The 18,345-nt window shown below is 52.7% G+C and overlaps 1 protein-coding gene across 1 annotated transcript; it reads left to right on the forward strand.

Moving 5' to 3' along the window:
• The first annotated feature begins 5,209 nt into the window (after positions 1-5,209).
• On the forward strand, positions 5,210-16,786 carry Umod (uromodulin). The gene is made up of 10 exons (XM_047532950.1): positions 5,210-5,303; positions 6,334-7,110; positions 7,214-7,321; positions 8,543-8,751; positions 9,663-9,811; positions 11,592-11,837; positions 14,064-14,226; positions 14,743-14,824; positions 15,617-15,658; positions 16,725-16,786. Exons 1-10 carry the CDS (start codon positions 5,210-5,212, stop codon positions 16,784-16,786), a joined length of 1,932 nt encoding a protein of 643 aa, XP_047388906.1.
• The last annotated feature ends 1,559 nt before the right edge of the window (positions 16,787-18,345 follow it).

Raw genomic sequence — 18,345 nt, forward strand, 5'->3', positions numbered from 1 at the left:
AAAAACGCAAATTGGTTGTCATAGAGTTCTGGAGACCAGAAACACATTTCACTGGGCTAAGTCATCACGGTTGCTTCCTTCTGGAAGGATCCCTCTCCTTGCCTTCTCTAGTTCATGGGTGCCACTGGATTCCTTGGTTTGTGGTTCTACCCAGGGATCACTCTGACCTTTTGTTTCATCCTCACCTCTCCTGCTTCCTATGATTCTGCCACCGAATCTCTCTTATGAGCACCATGTGATTGATCCAGTCTGCCTGGGTGTGTCTCCTTCTCAGGACCCTTTGTCACACCTGCACAGTCCCTTTTGTCCCGTAAGGCAATATTCCCAGGTTCCAGGGATCAGGATGTGGCCATATTGGGATGGGGGTCATTATTCAGCCCACGACACACACTGCTGATTTGTGTCATTCACTTCAGCCTGTTAAGACATCTGTTGAAAAAACAGGAGGGGCATTAATATAGGGACTGTGGCCTCTGTAAGTCGCCTGGCCCCCTCCACTTCCCACCTGTCACCTGGGCAAGCTCTACCTGTGCTGTTTTCCGACTTCCAGAGCCCATTTCCATCCCGCCCCACCCCCAAGCCTGGCCTGTCTACATCCGGACCAAGCAGGGGACAGCCTGGGGCCCTGGAACTCACCTGTGCCAGGCACCCTGACATGGAAGGTGTTAGTATTCAGGACACGGTGCAAGGCTCACCTGCTTCCACCTTAAGGCCAGGTCCACGGAGACTGCTGAGACTCGGTCACGTGGAACAGCTGCTGACCAGCCACGAGCCGGAGCACAGGTGTGCACCTGAAGTCCCGCAGGTGTGACTGCAGCCTCCAGTACAGATGGGGAGGCAGTATAGGTGCAGGGGGCAGGTGGTGTCCCAACACCCACGGACCGCTCCTTCTAATCTCTTGTGTTCTGTCTGATCAGTTTTCTGACCCTCCATTTCTTACCTTCACTCTGCTGAAAAAGACCTAAAAATCACTTGTCATTCTAGGGCCTTCTTATGGCTGAGCATGGATTGTTCTCTACCCTCAAGGAATACAGTCCATCGGATGGGTAAATTGGAGTGGGGTTTAGGGTTGAGTCTGGAGTTAGCTCTGACTAGCTGTGTCATCCTGGGAAAGTTACCCAGCCTCTCTGAACTTCGGTCCTAGCTCCTCTAACATGGGTTGCTGTGATGCACTCTTTCCCATGACAGATTTAAAAACACACTGCGTGACATCCGAGAAGCACTTGGTAGGCAAGAGCTGTGCTGATTATTAACATGAAGTCTCTTGTCTGTGTTTGAAAGTTGGAGAGAAGAGTATTTCAAGAGATCAAGCAAGGTTTAGTGAACACTGCCCTGGAAATAAGGTGGGAAGTATCGATGGCGTTTGGAACACGGGGATCTTGGACGGTCTTGGTGAGCAAGGTCAACGGAGCTGGCTGTCCACAGGGCGTCTAGCGGTGATGGAGAGAGAGTGCACACAAATCCTTCAAGACATTTGGTGATGAAAAACAGCAGAAAGGGCAGAAAACGGTGGCATGGGTGCGGGATCGGAGGACGGTTTTTGTAGAAGGGGTGGCAGATGTGGACACTCCAGGAAGGAGAGCAGAGTGAGGAGCTAGAAGGAAGGGGTAATGGAAGGAGAGGACAGGCCATCGGAGGACCTGGGAAGAGAGCTGTCACAGGCAGGGCGAGGTGACCTTCATCCCAAGAGAGACGTAGGTAGATGGGAAGATGAGGGGGCCTCAGCTCGGGGGCTCCAGGGAAGTCTGCCATGGCGTCCCCAAGAAGAGGGGGTTGGGGGAGAGGTCTGAGGAGAGTGGGAGACACACTGCGGGGCGACCCGACTGGGTTGACAGAGGACAGCGCTGATTGTTTTAAAATGTAGGTTCTGTTCTTATTCAGGTGTGGCGAGGCCAGCCGGGCAGAATGGTGCCAGGGGAAAGATTGCTTGTTAGGCTCCTGGGTCCCGAGAGGAGGGGACAAGCCATGCCGTGGAGGGAAGGGGTGTGCGGGGAGGTGCAAGGGGAACAGGCTGGGTCGGGACGCACAGGGCGGGAGAGAGCCTTTATTGGGGTGTCTACGCGAGGAGAGGGAGAGGCTGGTTCGAGGTCAGGGATGGATCCATTTTCGTGTTCCATTGGGCTCTGGGGCACAGGACCTGTGCCCACCTTTCTGGTCCCCAGCTGGCTCCTGGGGCGACTAGAGTGGTAAGAGAGCCCCTGAGAGTGAAGGCCGGTCACGAGGCAGGTGGGCACAGGTTCCGAGTGGCGGGCTTGCCTGTGAAAGGTCCCCTCACAGGCAAGGTGGTGGCCGCCTCTGGAAGCCAGCTAACTATCCCCCGAGAGCCGCCCCTCCATGGCCAGCCGGGCGCCAAGGTGTGGAGCTCGAACACAGAGACCTGAAAAGACCCCAGCGCCAACCCCCCTTCCCCCACCCAGGCAGCTCCAGAAGCCACTGGAGTGGCCAGAGTTAAGCCCCTTCAAGACACCCAGCCCGGGGTACGTGGGGCCTCCCCAGAAAGGCCCCGGCTACAAACAGAACGGCTAGTTCCAGAAAGAAGAATAATCGGTAATTCAACAAACGAAGGGATGATAACATCCCTCTTCACCCAAGAATTGCCAAAGTGGGCAACAATGAGACACCTCTTCTCTTTTTGGCAAAGATGAGAAAGTTGGCCAAAATAAAAGCAGCCCTGCCCGGGGCTGGTGAGTCCTGCGGTTGGGTCTGGCAACTGATTTCTAAACACCTCTGTGCGGTACCTCTTTGGGAAGAGGTACCCATGTTCTTATTGCTGTGCCAATGTTTTGACTCAGAAATGCCCTCCTGTGCAATCGGCCTCAGGTGTTGGTCCCAGTGCTAAGGACTCCTGCCTGGGACGGAACAAAGGAAGCCCCCCAAAAGTCAATGAGGTGGTCCTGGTTCTATTTCCTGCTCAGCCCAAGTTCACAGATGTTTGATTTTTCTCAATATGATGACATTCTCTGTTCCACTGACTTTCGGGGTGCCACCCACGTGGGACTGGGTCAGGAGACATGGCTCTCAACTACTCAGCCTCTGTCATTTTCTACCTGTGTGGTTGTCCATCGGCAAAGCAGCATTTGCAGAATTTCCACCAGTAAAACCATCCATGTGACTTTACTAGCATCATCTCCATTAACCGTCACTGCATCTCAGGAAATGGGTGACCACATGTTGTGGACAAGGAGGTCGCGGTCAGGGAGATTAAGAAATGAGCCGGCTGGCACACCAAGATGGCAGACCTAGGATTCAGACTGGCTAGCCCCAAAGTCGGTCTATTGAAATCACAAAGTTATTCCTCTCCCAAGGGCCCTCCGTGCTTTGGAATTCAGCTTTCTCGTGTTTCAGGGTGGATGGGGTCCAGGGACATCTGAAGTGTCTTCTGCCTCTGATTTTCTACCATTCTTGGCTCTTCTCTTGCTCATGCCAGGACCCTCGAGGAGCTGGCTGATCTGGTGAGGATGGAGTGAGGGAAGGGAATCCTCCCCAGGACAGGTGCCCACCCAGCAAGGACAGCCAGCATCCCTTTTATCCTAACGCAGCCTGGCTTCAGATGCTGGCATCTGCCTGGCTCTTTGGGTCCACCTCGTCCTTGTCAGTGACCAAGAAAAACCCTGGGCACTGCCTGCCCAGTTAATGTCTAACTCAGGAATCTCTTGATGTCAAAAGGTGCAAAACAGAGACCTTGTATTTCCAGGCAGAGTGTGACCCCAAGGTCAGTCATTTGGTGTCTCTAGTAATTAGGGGAAAAACAAACACCTCGCAGTTTGGAAAAGGCAAGCATTTTGCCAAAAGAAAAAAGAAAATTTCCACCCCCAAGGAAAAGATCTCAAGAAATAGAACCAGAGACTAATTGGAGGGGAGAGTGCCCACCAGCAGCGAATGTGTGTATATAAACAAGAGGCACACACTGTGACAGGACCAGCCCTTCCCGCCTGGCTTCAGGTAAGGCACCCTATGGCTGGCTTCTCCTGGCCCAGCATCTGCCCCATCTCATTTTCTGTTTGAGGGAGGTGGGAAAGGAAGTTAAGTGTTTGGATACTGGGGATTTAAGTCATTTCCCTGCTGATTATTGGCTTCATGATCTGTGGCAAGTCAGTCTCCTCCTCATGGAACCAAAGCTTTCCTATAACAACAGCTATTATTTTTCCATGCATCTGATGAATATTAGTTAAGCACCTACTATGTACCAGGCACAGGAGATATGATAATGAGCCAACGTGAAATTCTTTTTAATTAAATAATAGAATACGTCAGCAAGCAATGCACACAGTAAGGATAAGAGTAGTTTGATAGAACTTGGATTGGGTGTGTGTCTGTGTGTGGGGGGGTGTTTTTGCATGTACTTAGTCACAAAGGTCTGGAAAACATGGCTCTATAGAACACAAGTCATTTGAGGACAGGGACTTCTCAGAACTGAGTGTGGCACATCTGAGACACTCAATTTGTGGAAGCAGCGACCCCCATTTCAAAGATGAGAAAATCCAACCTCAGTAAACTGAAATACCTTGTCCAAGGTCACACTGGTAGTGACTAGCCACACAGGGATTTCAAACACCGTTGCAGGCTCAGTAAAAACTGGGGCAATACGGGGTGTCATAATAAATGTTAACTCTAGAAACATTGTAATGTGTTGTGGAGGTTGATCATCTCAAGACATTTCTCTACCATACTTGAATTACATGAAGACATGGATTCGTCATGTTTCTTGTTCTCCTTGGCACCTAGCTTCCTGTTTGGCACATAGTAGCTACTCAATAAACATCTGTGGAATGGATCTGAGCAAGTTGAATGTTTCCAGGCAGGGCACCAGGAACTGACTGTTAAAATCCAAAGCTACCCGTCTTGCCACTTTGTGTTCCAATTGAGAGATTCAGTTCTTCAAAATGCCCACTGAGACCTGGGAACCAAGGGCGGGTTGTGGGTCGGAGCAAGGGTGACACTACAGAAGGGACATGCACCAAAGCCAGGGCTGCCACACTGCACAGCATCTGTCGTCCCCATAAGTGGCTCCTCTGGGGCTGTGCAGCTTAACCACCAACACTTTCCTCCGGGGTACAGAGAGGGCGTTAGAGCCTGCATTTGTCCCGTCCGTCTGTGATCACGGGACTTCTGGTATCAGAAACTGGGAGGAAATCCCAAGGGGCCAACCTGTCCTTGCCTTAGGGCCACTGTTCCCAGGACCAGAAGCAGCTGAGGAACTGCGGACAGGATGGGGTGTCTGTTCTCTCTGGCCTGGTTGCTGACAGTCACGGTAGCAACCCCTTGGTTCATCAGAGCGGTAGCCACTGACTCCTCGGAAACAAGTAAGTGTGTGTGTGTGTGTGTGTGTGTGTGCGTGCACACACACAAGAACTGCACAAGAACTGCAGTGTGCCCTTTGTGGAAGCAGTACTCCCTCTCCTATCTTGGTTGGGATTTCCACAGTCTTTATTCTAAGTCCATTTCTTAGACTTCAATGTGCACGGGACTCACCTGGAAATTTTGCTGAAATGCAGCCGGGCTCAATAGGTCTGGAGTGGAGCCTGACACTCTGAATTTCTTGCAAACTCCCAGGTGATACGGATCCTGTGGTCCCTGGACCACGCACTGAATGCGAGGAGCTAGAACATGGCTAAGGCCTGCCAACACTTGACTTCCATAGGTCACACATTGCCCTCACCCACCTGCAGCCTCTCTTCTGAGCACAGCAAGTTAGATTGTTGGGTCACAGTTAAGAGCACACCCTCTGGGTCCTGCCATCTGCATGTGTGTCATGGCTCTGCTGTTCCCAACTGAGCAGGGGACTTAATCCTTCTGAACCTCAGTTTCCTCATCTTTAAGATAAAGATAAGTAAAAACAGATTCTCAAGGGGCCACTGGGAAGGATTCATGAAGACAATGAATGAAAAGCGTATATCCTGCTACTTGGATGTAGTAAGTGCTCACTGAACAGCAGCTCATTTTTTTTTTAACTATTATATTTTGTGGAACAATGTACAACGACCCTGCTAGGTGGACTTGGGGAGGTCTTCAGAGAGCAGTGTCTTGGTGAAGGCTCATCAAGCAGGAAAGGGGACCTGGACCCAAGGCATAAAATGTGCAAAAGTCAGGAAGGTCCTAGCAAAGCATGGGGAATTCTGTGCATTGTCCCTTTGGATGTGGGACCGTGTGTCAGGAAGACAACGTGAAGGCGATGCTTAAGGTAGAAGGATGGACTCGCGGGAGCTCAGACATCATCAGGGAGACTTGGGAGGAGTCAGCAAGGGTGAAAGAACCTAGGCTCCTTGGGAGGAATCTTTGGTTGGCCATTAGCCCAGCTGCTCCTGCTCTGAGGCTGGGCTCTTCTATCTGCAGGAAGGTGCTCTGAATGTCACAGCAATGCCACCTGCATGGAGGACGGGGTCGTCACGACGTGCTCCTGCCAGGCGGGCTTCACCGGTGACGGCCTCGTGTGCGTGGACCTGGACGAGTGCGCCACTCCGGGGGCGCACAACTGCTCGGCCAACAGCAGCTGCGTGAACACGCTGGGCTCCTACGCCTGCGTCTGCCCCGACGGCTTCCGCCTGACGCCCGGGCTGGGCTGCACCGACGTGGACGAGTGTGCGGAACCCGGGCTCAGCCGCTGCCACGCCCTGGCCACCTGTGTCAACGTGGAGGGCAGTTACCTGTGCGTGTGCCCCGAGGGCTACGCGGGGGACGGCTGGCACTGTGAGTGCTCGCCGGGCTCCTGCGGGCCAGGGCTGGACTGCGTGCCCGCGGGGGGCGAGCTGGTGTGCGCCGATCCGTGCCGGGCGCACCGTATCCTGGACGAATATTGGCGCAGCACCGAGTATGGGGCTGGGTATTCCTGCGACACGGACCTGAGCGGCTGGTACCGCTTCGTGGGTCCGGGTGGCATGCGCCTGGCGGAGACCTGCGTGCCTGTCCTGCGCTGCAACACAGCCGCGCCCATGTGGCTCAACGGCACGCACCCGTCCAGCGACGAGGGCATCGTGAGCCGCACGGCCTGTGCGCACTGGAGCGGTCACTGCTGCCTATGGGACACGCCCGTCCAGGTGAAGGCCTGCGCTGGTGGCTACTATGTCTACAACCTGACGGCGGCCCCCGAGTGCCATCTGGCCTACTGCACAGGTGAGCCAGGCCCCTCCTCACCCATCCTAGACAGCAAGGGCCCTGCAGGGGACGGGGGCGCGACTTTGCTGACGCTCGGTCTGTCTCTCTCTGGACCTTGCAGATCCCAGCTCTGTGGAAGGTACCTGTGAGGAGTGCAGTGTAGACGAGGACTGTGTATCGGATAATGGCAGGTGGCGTTGCCAATGCAGGCAGGACTTCAACATCACTGGTAAGGACGGTGGAGAGGAGGTGGTGTGTTGAGAAAGCGGCCAGCGACTGGGGGAGGGGCACATTCCCAGGGGCATGGGGGCCCTGTGGCTATGACCCAAGGGCTAAATATCCAATCTGAAAAAGAAAGGTCCCCTGAGACCCATTAAAACGGGCAAGAAGCTCTCCCTAGCTCCTGTGCCCTTTTAGCTGACTCCAAAGCTCCCGGGGATTGGGGACCTCACACTCGGTCTTCTTTTTGAGGCCCCCACCCTGCAGTGGGCATGCAAGTTGCTGCCACCATGTGGCTAGAGGCTGCCCTGCAGCTCAGGCCCCGCCATCTGGATCCTGGGCAAGGCACTGGCTCTCTGGGCTGGCTGGTGCTACCCAGACTTTAGTCATGATTTCTGTCACAGCCGGGTGCCCATGCACAATTCTGCTATCTCCACACATACAACCGAGGCTGTGAATTCCATTATTACTACTTCACACTTTTTAATTTGTTCTTACTAGTTACACGTGATAATAGAATGCATTTTGACATATAGTCAACTATGGAACCAACCGAGGTGCCCGTGGACAGATGAATTTTATTATTAACCAGTTTTCTTCAAATTGAATCTCATCTTCACATTCATTCGTGACGTTGGTGGTCACTAGCATGTTTGCAACTTAGTAGCACTTTAGAAAGTTGACTATAAAAATAAATCAGCAAAAAGAAAGGTGTGGCGACGGTACTGTGGTAAAGCAATTTTCTAAAAGCACTGAGAAATTAAGATGTGCTTCAGCCGTTGAACGTTCTAGCTGGTTGTCCTTGCATGAGCCTAAGGCTTGTTCCCTGTTTAAGAGGGGAAGTGACAAGTATGTAGGAATAAAGACATGAGCAGTGAGAACTGTCCCCTTCAGGTAGAAAGAAATTGCAGTTAAATTTCCCTTTCCTCTTCTTTTTAAAATTGGATTCAATGTTACTTAATGCCGGACCACCCAGAGACCCCCAAACCATCCCGTATTTTGCATCCAACCCGCCCGTAGGGGGGTGTAGGCTGCCTGGTTGGCCCTTGGACCCACCCGGGATGCTCAGATGCAGTCTTCTGTCCCCGTCTCTCCAAGAGGAAAGCATGACCCGTCAAGGACGAGCACCCCAGCTGGTGCCCAGACCAGCCGCCTCGACCGGACCCTCGGGGACTGCTGGGCACCTGCACTGCCCACACAGGGCCCCATCCTGTCCTTCCTGACTTTTCAGATCTCTCCCTCGTGGAGCGCAGGCTGGAGTGTGGGGCCAACGACATCAAGGTGTCCCTGAGCAAGTGCCAGCTGCGGAGCCTGGGCTTCGACAAGGTCTTCATGTACCTGCGTGACAGCCGCTGCTCTGGCTTCAGGGAGAAGGGCGAGCGGGACTGGATGTCTGTGGTGACCCCCGCCCAGGACGGCCCCTGTGGGACTGTGTTGACGGTACGCCCGGGTCAGCCGGGGGCAGGGTCTGAGCGCTGCCTGGCTATGCCCCGGGTCTGCCGCTTAGCGGCTGTGTGAACACCCGTGAGTTCTTTAGCCTGGCCGAATAACTGAATTGGAGCTAACCGAGCATTGTCACTGGTCAATGCGTCTGAAGTGATTAGGACGGTGGCTGGGGCTGAGTGCCCTGAATACATGTTACCTTCAAGTAAAGAGGGGAATCCAGTGATATGTGCCCACTTTACAGATGGGAAAAGTAGGGTCCATGGCAGTGATTGTTCCCAGCCAGTAGGGGTCAGCGTTGGGACCAGAAGCAGGTCTGTTGACTTCCAGTGACCCCTGGAGGCAGGGTACTTGGAGAACCAGGACCTTGCCCACAGAGGCCTCTATGGATGAGACCCAGAAATGAAGGCTGAGTAAGAAGCATTTGCTTCTTTCTGCCTCCCTAATCCCCTGAAAGAAAAAGGAAAGAAACAACAGAAAGAAAGTAATTGATTGTCATTTGCCAAGGACACAGTGTGAAATTCCACTAGTGATGACTTGCTGTACGGTCTTAGTCTTCAAATGAGGAAGCTCCGGGTACTGGAAAGAGGCCAGGGTTCCTAGCTCCCCTGTGCTGCAAGCGATTACTCAGTCACTCGGAACCTCTGTCTCTTCATTCACCAAGCAGGGCTGCAGCAACCCTACCTCCTAGGATCACTGGAGAGACTAATGCAGTGAGGCGGAAGAGCCTTTAGCTCAGGGTCTGGCACGTGCTGTGAGCTCATAAATGCCCGCTGCTGTCGTGACTTTTTATCAGAGAGACCTGGAGGGCAGCTTGCAGGTGGCCAGAGACAACCTGTTTCAGCACTGAAGTCTGACTAAGATGCTCTTGATTCTTTCTCCCACTCCTCACCCTCCAACACACACAGAGGAACGAAACCCATGCCACCTACAGCAACACCCTCTACCTGGCGAATGAGATCATCATCCGTGACATCAACATCAAAATCAACTTTGCCTGCTCCTACCCCCTGGACATGCTGGTCAGCCTGAAGACCTCCCTGCAGCCAATGGTCAGGTGCGGCCAGGGAGGGGCTCCAGTGCACCTGGACAGCCCCACCCATGACCCTAACTCACAGGCTCTTCTGCCCTGCCAACTGCCACCCACTGGGAACTGGGTTTGAGGGCTGGGAAGCAGGGTTGCTTCGTGGAGGAGCCCAGCTAGGAATTCTGGAGCCAGATTCAAGTTCAGCCTCAGTTGCATTTTAACCAGAAGTCTCTGGGGGTGCACACCCCCTTTCTGGATGTCAGATGTGGGTTGAACAATATTTGTACTACTTTTCTTAGGAGGGCAGTAGTGTTCTGCAGATATGAATCAAATATTAGAGTCTCTGACTTTTCAGAGAGGTAGGATGGTTGGACTGGAGGGAAGGAGGGCGAATCTCGGAGTCCCCATGGAATCTCAGTGCCCTGCTATGAACATGGAGAAAATCATATCCTATATTTTGAGCACAGTTTCTCTTCTCTGTAAATTCAGAATGTCTGATTAAAGGGCATTTACGAATTATGCTTTTTGGAGGTGCCTTGGTGGGGTGGGGGTTGCTTGCACGGACGAGCCAGAGAATTCCACCCAGGATGGGTACCACGTGAGGTTTTACTACTTTTTTTTAAAGAGAAAATGCTGTTGCTAAATAAAATGGAAAGTCTTCCAATAGAATGATTCATAGGCTGATGATGCTAACATTGGTAAAAGGGATAATTGTATTCACAATTAGCATTTATTGAGAGCTTACCATTTGTCAGACAAAGTCCCATACATGGGACTCATTAAAATCTTATAGTAGTCATAAGAAATGTAGATATATTATTATTATTCCTTTTGTACTGATGTGGACATTGTGGCTCCGAGTCATTTACCCAAAGTCGAAAAGTCTAGTAGGTGGCAGAGCTTGGATTCAAACATCGGGTCTGGAGCCCCTGCCGGAGGGTGACCTTCACTTTGAGGCTCACCCATGGTTACAAGTTCTCCAGGCTCAGGGAAGGGCTCTGGGCACAGATGAGGGTGTGTGGTGGGCTGGAGGAAGAAGATTGCTCACGCCAGGCTGTTGACAGGAGTACCACGTGGACAAGGGGTGTCCTTGAGCACCTGGTCATATCCTAGGCCTTGGAGGTGCCGGGGAGCCAGGCCTCGGCCATCTAACCTTGTTTGGGTTTGAGCTAGAACTCTCGCCTGTGACTGAGCTTCAACTTCACTGAGTGTTCTCCTGCACTTTATTTCACGTGACAGCGTCCTTTGAAGGATCACCCAGTGAAGTTCACAGTAGGGTGACTGTGTTCAGTGAGGTCACCCGTAAGCCATTTATAAAACCCAACCTTCTGACCTCGGCTAGACTGTCACCCTGGAGCTCTGAGACTCAGGTCTGCCGTCCGGATGGCCCTTCATGCTTAACCTGTTGTTAAAGGAGGAAGCCAGGTGATTTCCTCCAGAAGCTGTGTGAGCCATCTTGAAAGCTGAGAGCGGTTGTAGCAAAGGCCACCAAGTGAGGGACTGGGCATGTCTCTCAAAATGCGGTCTCTGGACCCGCAGCGTGGTTGTCACTGGGAACTTGTTAGAGATGCAGAGCCCGGGCTCCTCCCCGCACCCAGTCAGAACCTGCTTTCCAGCCAGACCCTGGGGGGACCCCTGCGTACTGGAGGCAGTTTGCAAAGTCACGGTGGGTGGCTTCCGTTCCTCCTGCTGGATGAGGATGCAGATGACTGCCGGGGACTTGCAGGAAGGCTGAGCAGGCAGGGCCGCCTCCGTGGGTGCTCCCAGCGGGTCCTCCCAGCGGGTCCTCTCACCAGCCCTCCCCCCGCAGCGCCCTCAACATCGGCGTGGGCGGGACCGGCGCGTTCACCGTGCGGATGGCGCTCTTCCAGACCGCTGCCTACACGCAGCCCTACCAAGGCCCCTCGGTGGCGCTGTCCACCGAGGCCTTCCTCTACGTGGGCACCATGCTGGATGGGGGGGACCTGTCCCGGTTCGCACTGCTGATGACCAACTGCTATGCCACACCCAGCGGCAATGCCACGGACCCCCTGAAGTACTTCATCATCCAGGACAGGTAGGCAACGGGTCCTGGGGGGCCGTGGATGGGGTTCAGGGAGCGCTTGGGACTTGGGTGGGGAGAAGTGCATCTTTATATTCATTATCCTGAGGCTAGAATTTAGCATTCCCATCCTCATGAATATTGACCAAAAAAAGAAAAAGAAAAAAGTCATAGGAGAGTTCCAGAGAAGAGACTGTCAATACTCACCTGTACTTTTAAAAATTTGTTCTAATTAGTTACACACGACAGTAGAATGCACTTGGATACATCAGACACAGATGGAGGATACTGTCTCATTCTTCTGGTTATTCGTGATGTAGAGTCCCACCAATCACATAGTTATTTATGTACACAGGGTAATAATGTCTGATTCATTTTACTATCCTTCCTTCCCCTACGCCCCCTCCCCTCCACCTAATCAAGTACCTCTATTCTTTCCTAGCCTCTCCCCCATTATTGTGAATTAGCATCTGAATATTAGAGGAAATATTTGGTCTTTGTTTTTTTGGGATTGGCTTATTGCGCTTAGCATGATATTCTCAGCTCCATCTGTTTATAGGCAAATGCCATAATTTCCTCCTTGTTTAAGGATGAGTAATATACCATTGTTTATTTATATCACAATTTCTTTATCCATTCACGTGTTGGCTCAGCTATTGTGAGTTGAGATGCTATAAATACTGATGTGGCTGTGTCACTGTAATATACTGATTTTAAGTCCTTTGGGTAGTAGGAGTGGAATAGCTGGGTCAAATGGTAGTTCCATTTGGAGTGTTCTGCAGAATCTCCATACCACTGTCCATAACGGTTGCACCAATTTGCAGTCCCACTAGTCAGTACTAGAATTACTGTAGTACTAGAATTTCCACTGGACCTTACCATTGAATGCACTATCAAATATCTGGTCACAAATATATTTATATATAATATCTATGCAAATATGTAAAGTACATATCAAAGATTTTACTATTTTAAGAAATGTGCTTCCATTTGGTTTCCTTTATCATCCTTAAAATATGTTATTGCCTGCTTTTTAAAACATCACATTTGAGGCGGGTTGCATGAGCTTCCCCAGAGCCCTAGGGAGCTCTGTGAAAATGGGGAGAATCCTGATGGAAAGGCAGGCGCAGAGCCGTGGGCAGCCTGGCACCTGCCCAGGAGCCAGGAGGGGCGGGCACAGTTAGCTGAGGACCCCTTGAATCTGAGAAGACACAGGTGTGCTGCCTTTTACTCGACAGGCTTGAGAAAACTGAGCATGAGCAAGAACATTGCGTTCATAAAGCGAGCAGATATTATGGAAGCTCACGATGTGGCAGGCTCTGAGCATCCTGCAATGAACAGAAGAGACTAAAAGCTTTGCCCTTCCACGGCTTATATTCTGAAGGGGAGATCAACAACTATATGAAAGTGAAGTCTACAGTGTGTTAGTGGAAAAGGGCGTTGGAAAAACGAAGCCGGACAAGGAGAGGGGTGTTTGCAATGTTAATAGCACAGTCAGAGAAAGTATCCTAAGAGGTCTGGTCTAACCCATTCCTGTTTCAGAGGGGAGCTTCTCGGCCAGGTGCTGATCAGAACTTCAGCCCTCTCTGTTACTTGGAATATCCCTTTGCAATGAAAAAGAATGCATAACTGTTTTAGGTCTCACTAAAAGTGACTAGCACTCTCTTGTTCACCTTCTTCTCATTTGTTTGATCATGTTCTATTAATGGCAAGAGGTACTGCTGGCCAAGTGATTGACATTTGTGGTCCTGATCTAAAAATTCTAGGGAATAAATGTATTTCCTTAAAAAAATATAAGTGGGTTTAAAGAAAGAACTACGTAAATAATAATACAGATGTTGGAATATGCAGGAAGATATTCGTACAGTTTGTATCTAGGCCCCAAAGACTGGAATTTATCGCACAGAGCTGCTGAAGAGTGTTGAATGCATTTTCCGGATCAGAAGTGCTGGCTTTTAGATTGCACTAGGATCAAATAGAGAGAGCACTTACAGAGCACCACATCCTGTTCGAAGCACTTGGAAAAATTACCTAATTTAAGCCTCACAACGATCTTTCGATGCAGGCTGCAATTATTAGCCCCCATGTACAGATGGGGAAATTGAGGCTCAGAGACATTAAGCCAGTTTCCCAAGGCTGCACAGCTAATAGGTGATGGTGCCATCTTTGAACCCAGGCAGTCTGGCTCCATTGCTTAACCAAACACCTTGTATGACACGGCCTCCCCTCACCCACCACCAGGTGTCCACACACGGAGGACCCCACCATCCAGGTGGTGGAGAACGGAGAGTCCCCGCAGGGCCGGTTCGCCGTGCAGATGTTCCGGTTTGCTGGAAACTACGACCTGGTCTACCTGCACTGCGAGGTGTACCTGTGTGACACCCTGAACGAGAAGTGCAAGCCCGTGAGTCACCTCCCCTCCCTCCGCCGCTTGCCAGCACCCCGTTCCACGACCGGAGGCGTTTGGCCAGAGGCCTTAGAGAAGGCAAACACCTCTACCTGCTCCCCCTTCAGCACCAGGACAGCAGGGACAGCGAGATGGGGTGGCCAAGGCCCAGCGGGAAACCTAAGCTGTTGGGCAATAGGCTGGGCTCAGCCACGGGCACCCAGCTGGGAACCACTCATCTTATCCACAAGCTTATCTCCAGTAAGGGCAGCTGCCAGTCCAAGCACCGCGCGGGCCCCTTACGTGCTGTAGGGTCTGGATGCTTCACAGAAACTCTGTAAGGCATGTTGACCAGACCCGTGTTCAAGGGGGACCAGGGAGCGGAGAACTTAGGGGACTTGCCTGAGACCCTGACAAATGATAGAGCTGATCTCCTCCTGCCTCGCCTGCCTCAAGCCCAGGCAGGAGGATGCTCCAATGCCGGGGTCACACCAGCCGCCCTCACGGAGCTGCTCTGTCCCCCTCTCCCCGTAGACCTGTTCCAGAAGCCGATTCCGAAGTGGGGACTTCATAGACCCATCCCGCGTCCTGAACCTGGGTCCCATCACACGGAAAGGTAAGGCGGCCACTCCCTCCTCGAGGCTCCTAGCTGGGACTCTCTGGAGAGGAGGAGAGATGACAGAGTCTGGCACCTTAGGATCTTACTGGGAACCGAAGAACTCAGAGCAGTTTCTGTTCATTCATTCATCTATTCATTGCACAGATACGTTTCTTGTACCAACTGTGTGCCAGACTCTGTACTAGTGGTTGGGGATCTGTGATGAGCCACAGCACAAACCCTGCACGGGGAGCTTGCGGATTAGTGGGGGAGACGTTATTCCAATAATCCCACTTAGACACGTCTACTTACAATTGTTCTATGTGCAGTGAAGAAAATGTAAAAGGAGCCCTGAGCTTTTGGGACAAGGGAACCTAGTCTACTAGATTGGAGAGAAATAAGGCTAAAATTTGGAAAGTGAAGCAGTATCAACTAAGAGGGGCAGGGAAGGAGGGAGAGAACCTGAAAGAGTGGGTACAGCATGCGCAAAGGGCCTGTGGCAGGAGGGAGCCCAGCCTGCTACAGCATCTGAGAGAAGACCAGGCTTGCGGGAACGCTGTGGGAGGAGCTGAAGCAGGGGAAGCCAGACCACGTGGGGCCTCTTAGCTCACACTAAGATTTTAGATATTTCTTCTGAAAGCTTCGGGGAAGCCCCTGAAGGGCCCGGAGCAGGACAGTGACGTGAGTAGATCCGGGTTTTGGAAAGATCACTCTGACCGCAAGGAGCAGAGCAGATTAGAAGGGGCTGCTTTCTGGACAAAGCTCATGCCTTCTCTTCTCATGGATCCTTCTGTGTCCCCCCTCCCAAAGGTGTCCAGGCCACAGTCTCAAGGGCTGCTTCCAGTAGCTTGGGTAAGTCTAGGTCCCTTCTGCCCCGAGACCTGCTGGGAACACTCCCCTGGGCTTCTGGGTGTGCGGGAGAGCCTGGCCTACTTGGCGCAGCGTGGAAGAGGCGCGCAGCCTATGGAAACGCCGGGTCCCGGGGCCGGCCGGGCGCGCATGCGCTCATGCTGCTTCATGACCGTGCCCGGGGACCCAGGCGTGTCCAGACACCTGTACGAATGTAGCTCGCACACACACCTGAGGTCATGTGCACATTCACATTTGCACACTCAGAAGCACAGGCACCTGCAGCTGCGTGCACATACATTTGCACATTCACACACACGCCTGTTGCGGACCTCCACGCCAGCGTGTGCCTGCTCCAGACCTGCCCCTCGGCACTTCCTCCTGGGTTCATCTCTGACACCTTTTATGGGATTCACTTGACAGGTGACAAATATTTGCTGAGGTCTATTACGTGCCAAGAACCAGGATTAGTGCCGGGGTGAACACATCTCTCTCTCTCACACACACACCTGTTTTTCTGCTTTGAGTCTGACAGCAAAGAAAAGGAACTGCTTACCCTGGCCTTTGATTTTAAAGGTCACTGAATTGTCAGGGAACCTAGATAAAGAGAGAACCCACGTGCCTGTGGCCTTTCTTGGTTCCTGGCACCTGGATCCAAAGGGCCTTTTACATCAGCCTGGGGTTTAGCCGGAGTGAGTCCAGCCCAGTCCCGGTGAACTTGGAGTTAGGACAGCAGGGCGTTCCTGAGAGCCCTGCCTCTGCAAACAGCCTCCCGGGTCTCTAAGGAGGACGGGTTGGGCTCTGCCTGCAGTGCCCTGTGGAGGGGGCTCCCCGCCTCCTGCCGGAGGGTGGCTGCCCTTCCAGTCAGTCCACCCGAGGCCCTACTTTCTTATTTTTGCACGCTTATTTCTCACTTCTGGGCAGAGAGGAAAAAAATTTCCTGCTTCTCACTGACCCTCCCAGAGAGGGTGTCCTTTCCTAACTGGTCAGTCTGACCGAGACACCTGACGTTAATTTGCACAAAAAAACAACAGAACTGCCGGTGGCTCTATAATTGCTTTTCTTTCAGAGCTCCTGATGGTCTGGCTGCCTCTGCTGGTCTCGGTGGCCTTGACCCTGACATTTCATTGACGGACAGAGTTTGTGGCTCCCAGCTCACTTCCTGCCGGCCAGGAGGGGAGGCTCAGGCTGGCGCCCCAGCCACAGGAGAGGGAGCCCACACTTGTACCAGCCTGCTCGCGTTTCTGCCCCTGAATCCTTGCCTGTGTCTTTAAATGCTGCTGGCCCTCTAAATGGGACTTGTGACCTGTTTGTACATGAGGCCCCGTTTCCTTCCAGAGGGTGGCAAAATAATACTTTTAAGAGCTCCGCCTTCGAAGTCATTCATTCATTCAACAAGTGTTTGCTGAGCACCTACTAGATGTAGGGTCTGCCGTGCACTGAGGATCCTGTGAGGAGGAGAAGCAGACCAGTCCCTGTCCTTGTGGAGTTCACAGCTTGCTCAGAGAAAGTGGGTTCAATCCAGCTTCTGCTGTGTGACCCTAGAGGAGACACACGATGCCCTGAGTTTCATCATTCATTTATGCAGGGAGTGTTTCCTGAGCTGCTACTACGTGCCAGGCACTGTGCTAGATGCTGGGGCTCCAGCGGTGAACCCAAGGCAGTGAGCAAGTCAGACTCAAGCCCTGCCCTCCTGGAACTCCTGGCAGGAGGGAGGGCACTGGAACCAGGAATCCCGAGGAGGTCAGGCATTCCAGAAACGGAGGCCTGAACAGGCAGCGGCGGCTTCTGCCTGGGGGTGGGGTGGGGATGATCCCTGGACGGGCTCATTCAGTGTGCCAGGGGCACACTTCCGAGCACCTCATCTGTGCCAGGTGTTGTGCCAAGTGCTGGGAAGCCCTGGTGATAGACAGGCACAGGCCCCGCCTCCAGGAACCTCCCCAGCCTTAGGGGTGACAAGGGACAAACGAGGAGATGCTGGACCTGGCACGCCTTGGACTTGTGTCCCTCCCAATGCAGAAGCTGGAGACCTATTTCCAGGGCTTCATGGGCAGTGGATGAGCAGACCCCTTCCCCCCGGCAGGGGACATTGTGCAGGGGATCCTCCAGGAGGCACAAGCAGAAGCCAGGAGGTGGCTGGGACCCGGGGCGGCTGTCCCAGGGGTCTCTGGACGTCTTGCCAAGTGGACCAGAGAACCCTGGTGCCAGTGGGAACTTTCTGTCCAGGTGCAGCTGCTCCCCAGACTCCAGCTGCGCCTTTCCAGGGGAGGCCAAGGCCTGGCCGATCCCAGGGAACACCACACGTGGGTGTCCGCGGCCAGGGCCTGCGTGAGAGGCCCTCTTATCACTCACTGGCTGCCTTTGCCCAGAGCTTTAAGCAGGAGGACGCCGGCGGAGCCCGGCCCCTCCCATGGCCAGTCTGTGGCCAGTTGGGCCCGCCTGACCACGTGCAGACTCATCCATATTTTGACTCGGGTACGAGAAAAAATAACAAACATCTGGGCCAAGAACCATGAAAACAAGGCCCCCAAACAAGGGGGAAAAGTACAACAAAATTAATTCTTTTTCCCCTTTTCTTTTTGTTTTCTATCAGTTACTTATTCAGCTGGGTATAGCCCACAGATACTCTGGGCATAAACGTAATACCAGGTACTTTTACAGGTACCAAGGAAACGGCAAGAAACTTACAT

This window comes from Sciurus carolinensis, chromosome 18 (assembly GCF_902686445.1).
Source record: "Sciurus carolinensis chromosome 18, mSciCar1.2, whole genome shotgun sequence".
NCBI classification, from domain to species: Eukaryota; Metazoa; Chordata; class Mammalia; order Rodentia; family Sciuridae; genus Sciurus; species Sciurus carolinensis.

What these genes read in the sequence shown, in the direction of transcription:
- Umod (XM_047532950.1), top strand. Translation starts at nt 5,210, where the DNA reads ATGGGGTGTCTGTTCTCTCTGGCCTGGTTGCTGACAGTCACGGTAGCA. An exon ending in TCCCTGCAGCCAATGGTCAG is followed by an intron (nt 9,812 to 11,591) that starts GTGCGGCCAGGG and finishes CTCCCCCCGCAG; the next exon opens with CGCCCTCAACATCGGCGTGG. An exon ending in GGCTGCTTCCAGTAGCTTGG is followed by an intron (nt 15,659 to 16,724) that starts GTAAGTCTAGGT and finishes CTTTTCTTTCAG; the next exon opens with AGCTCCTGATGGTCTGGCTG.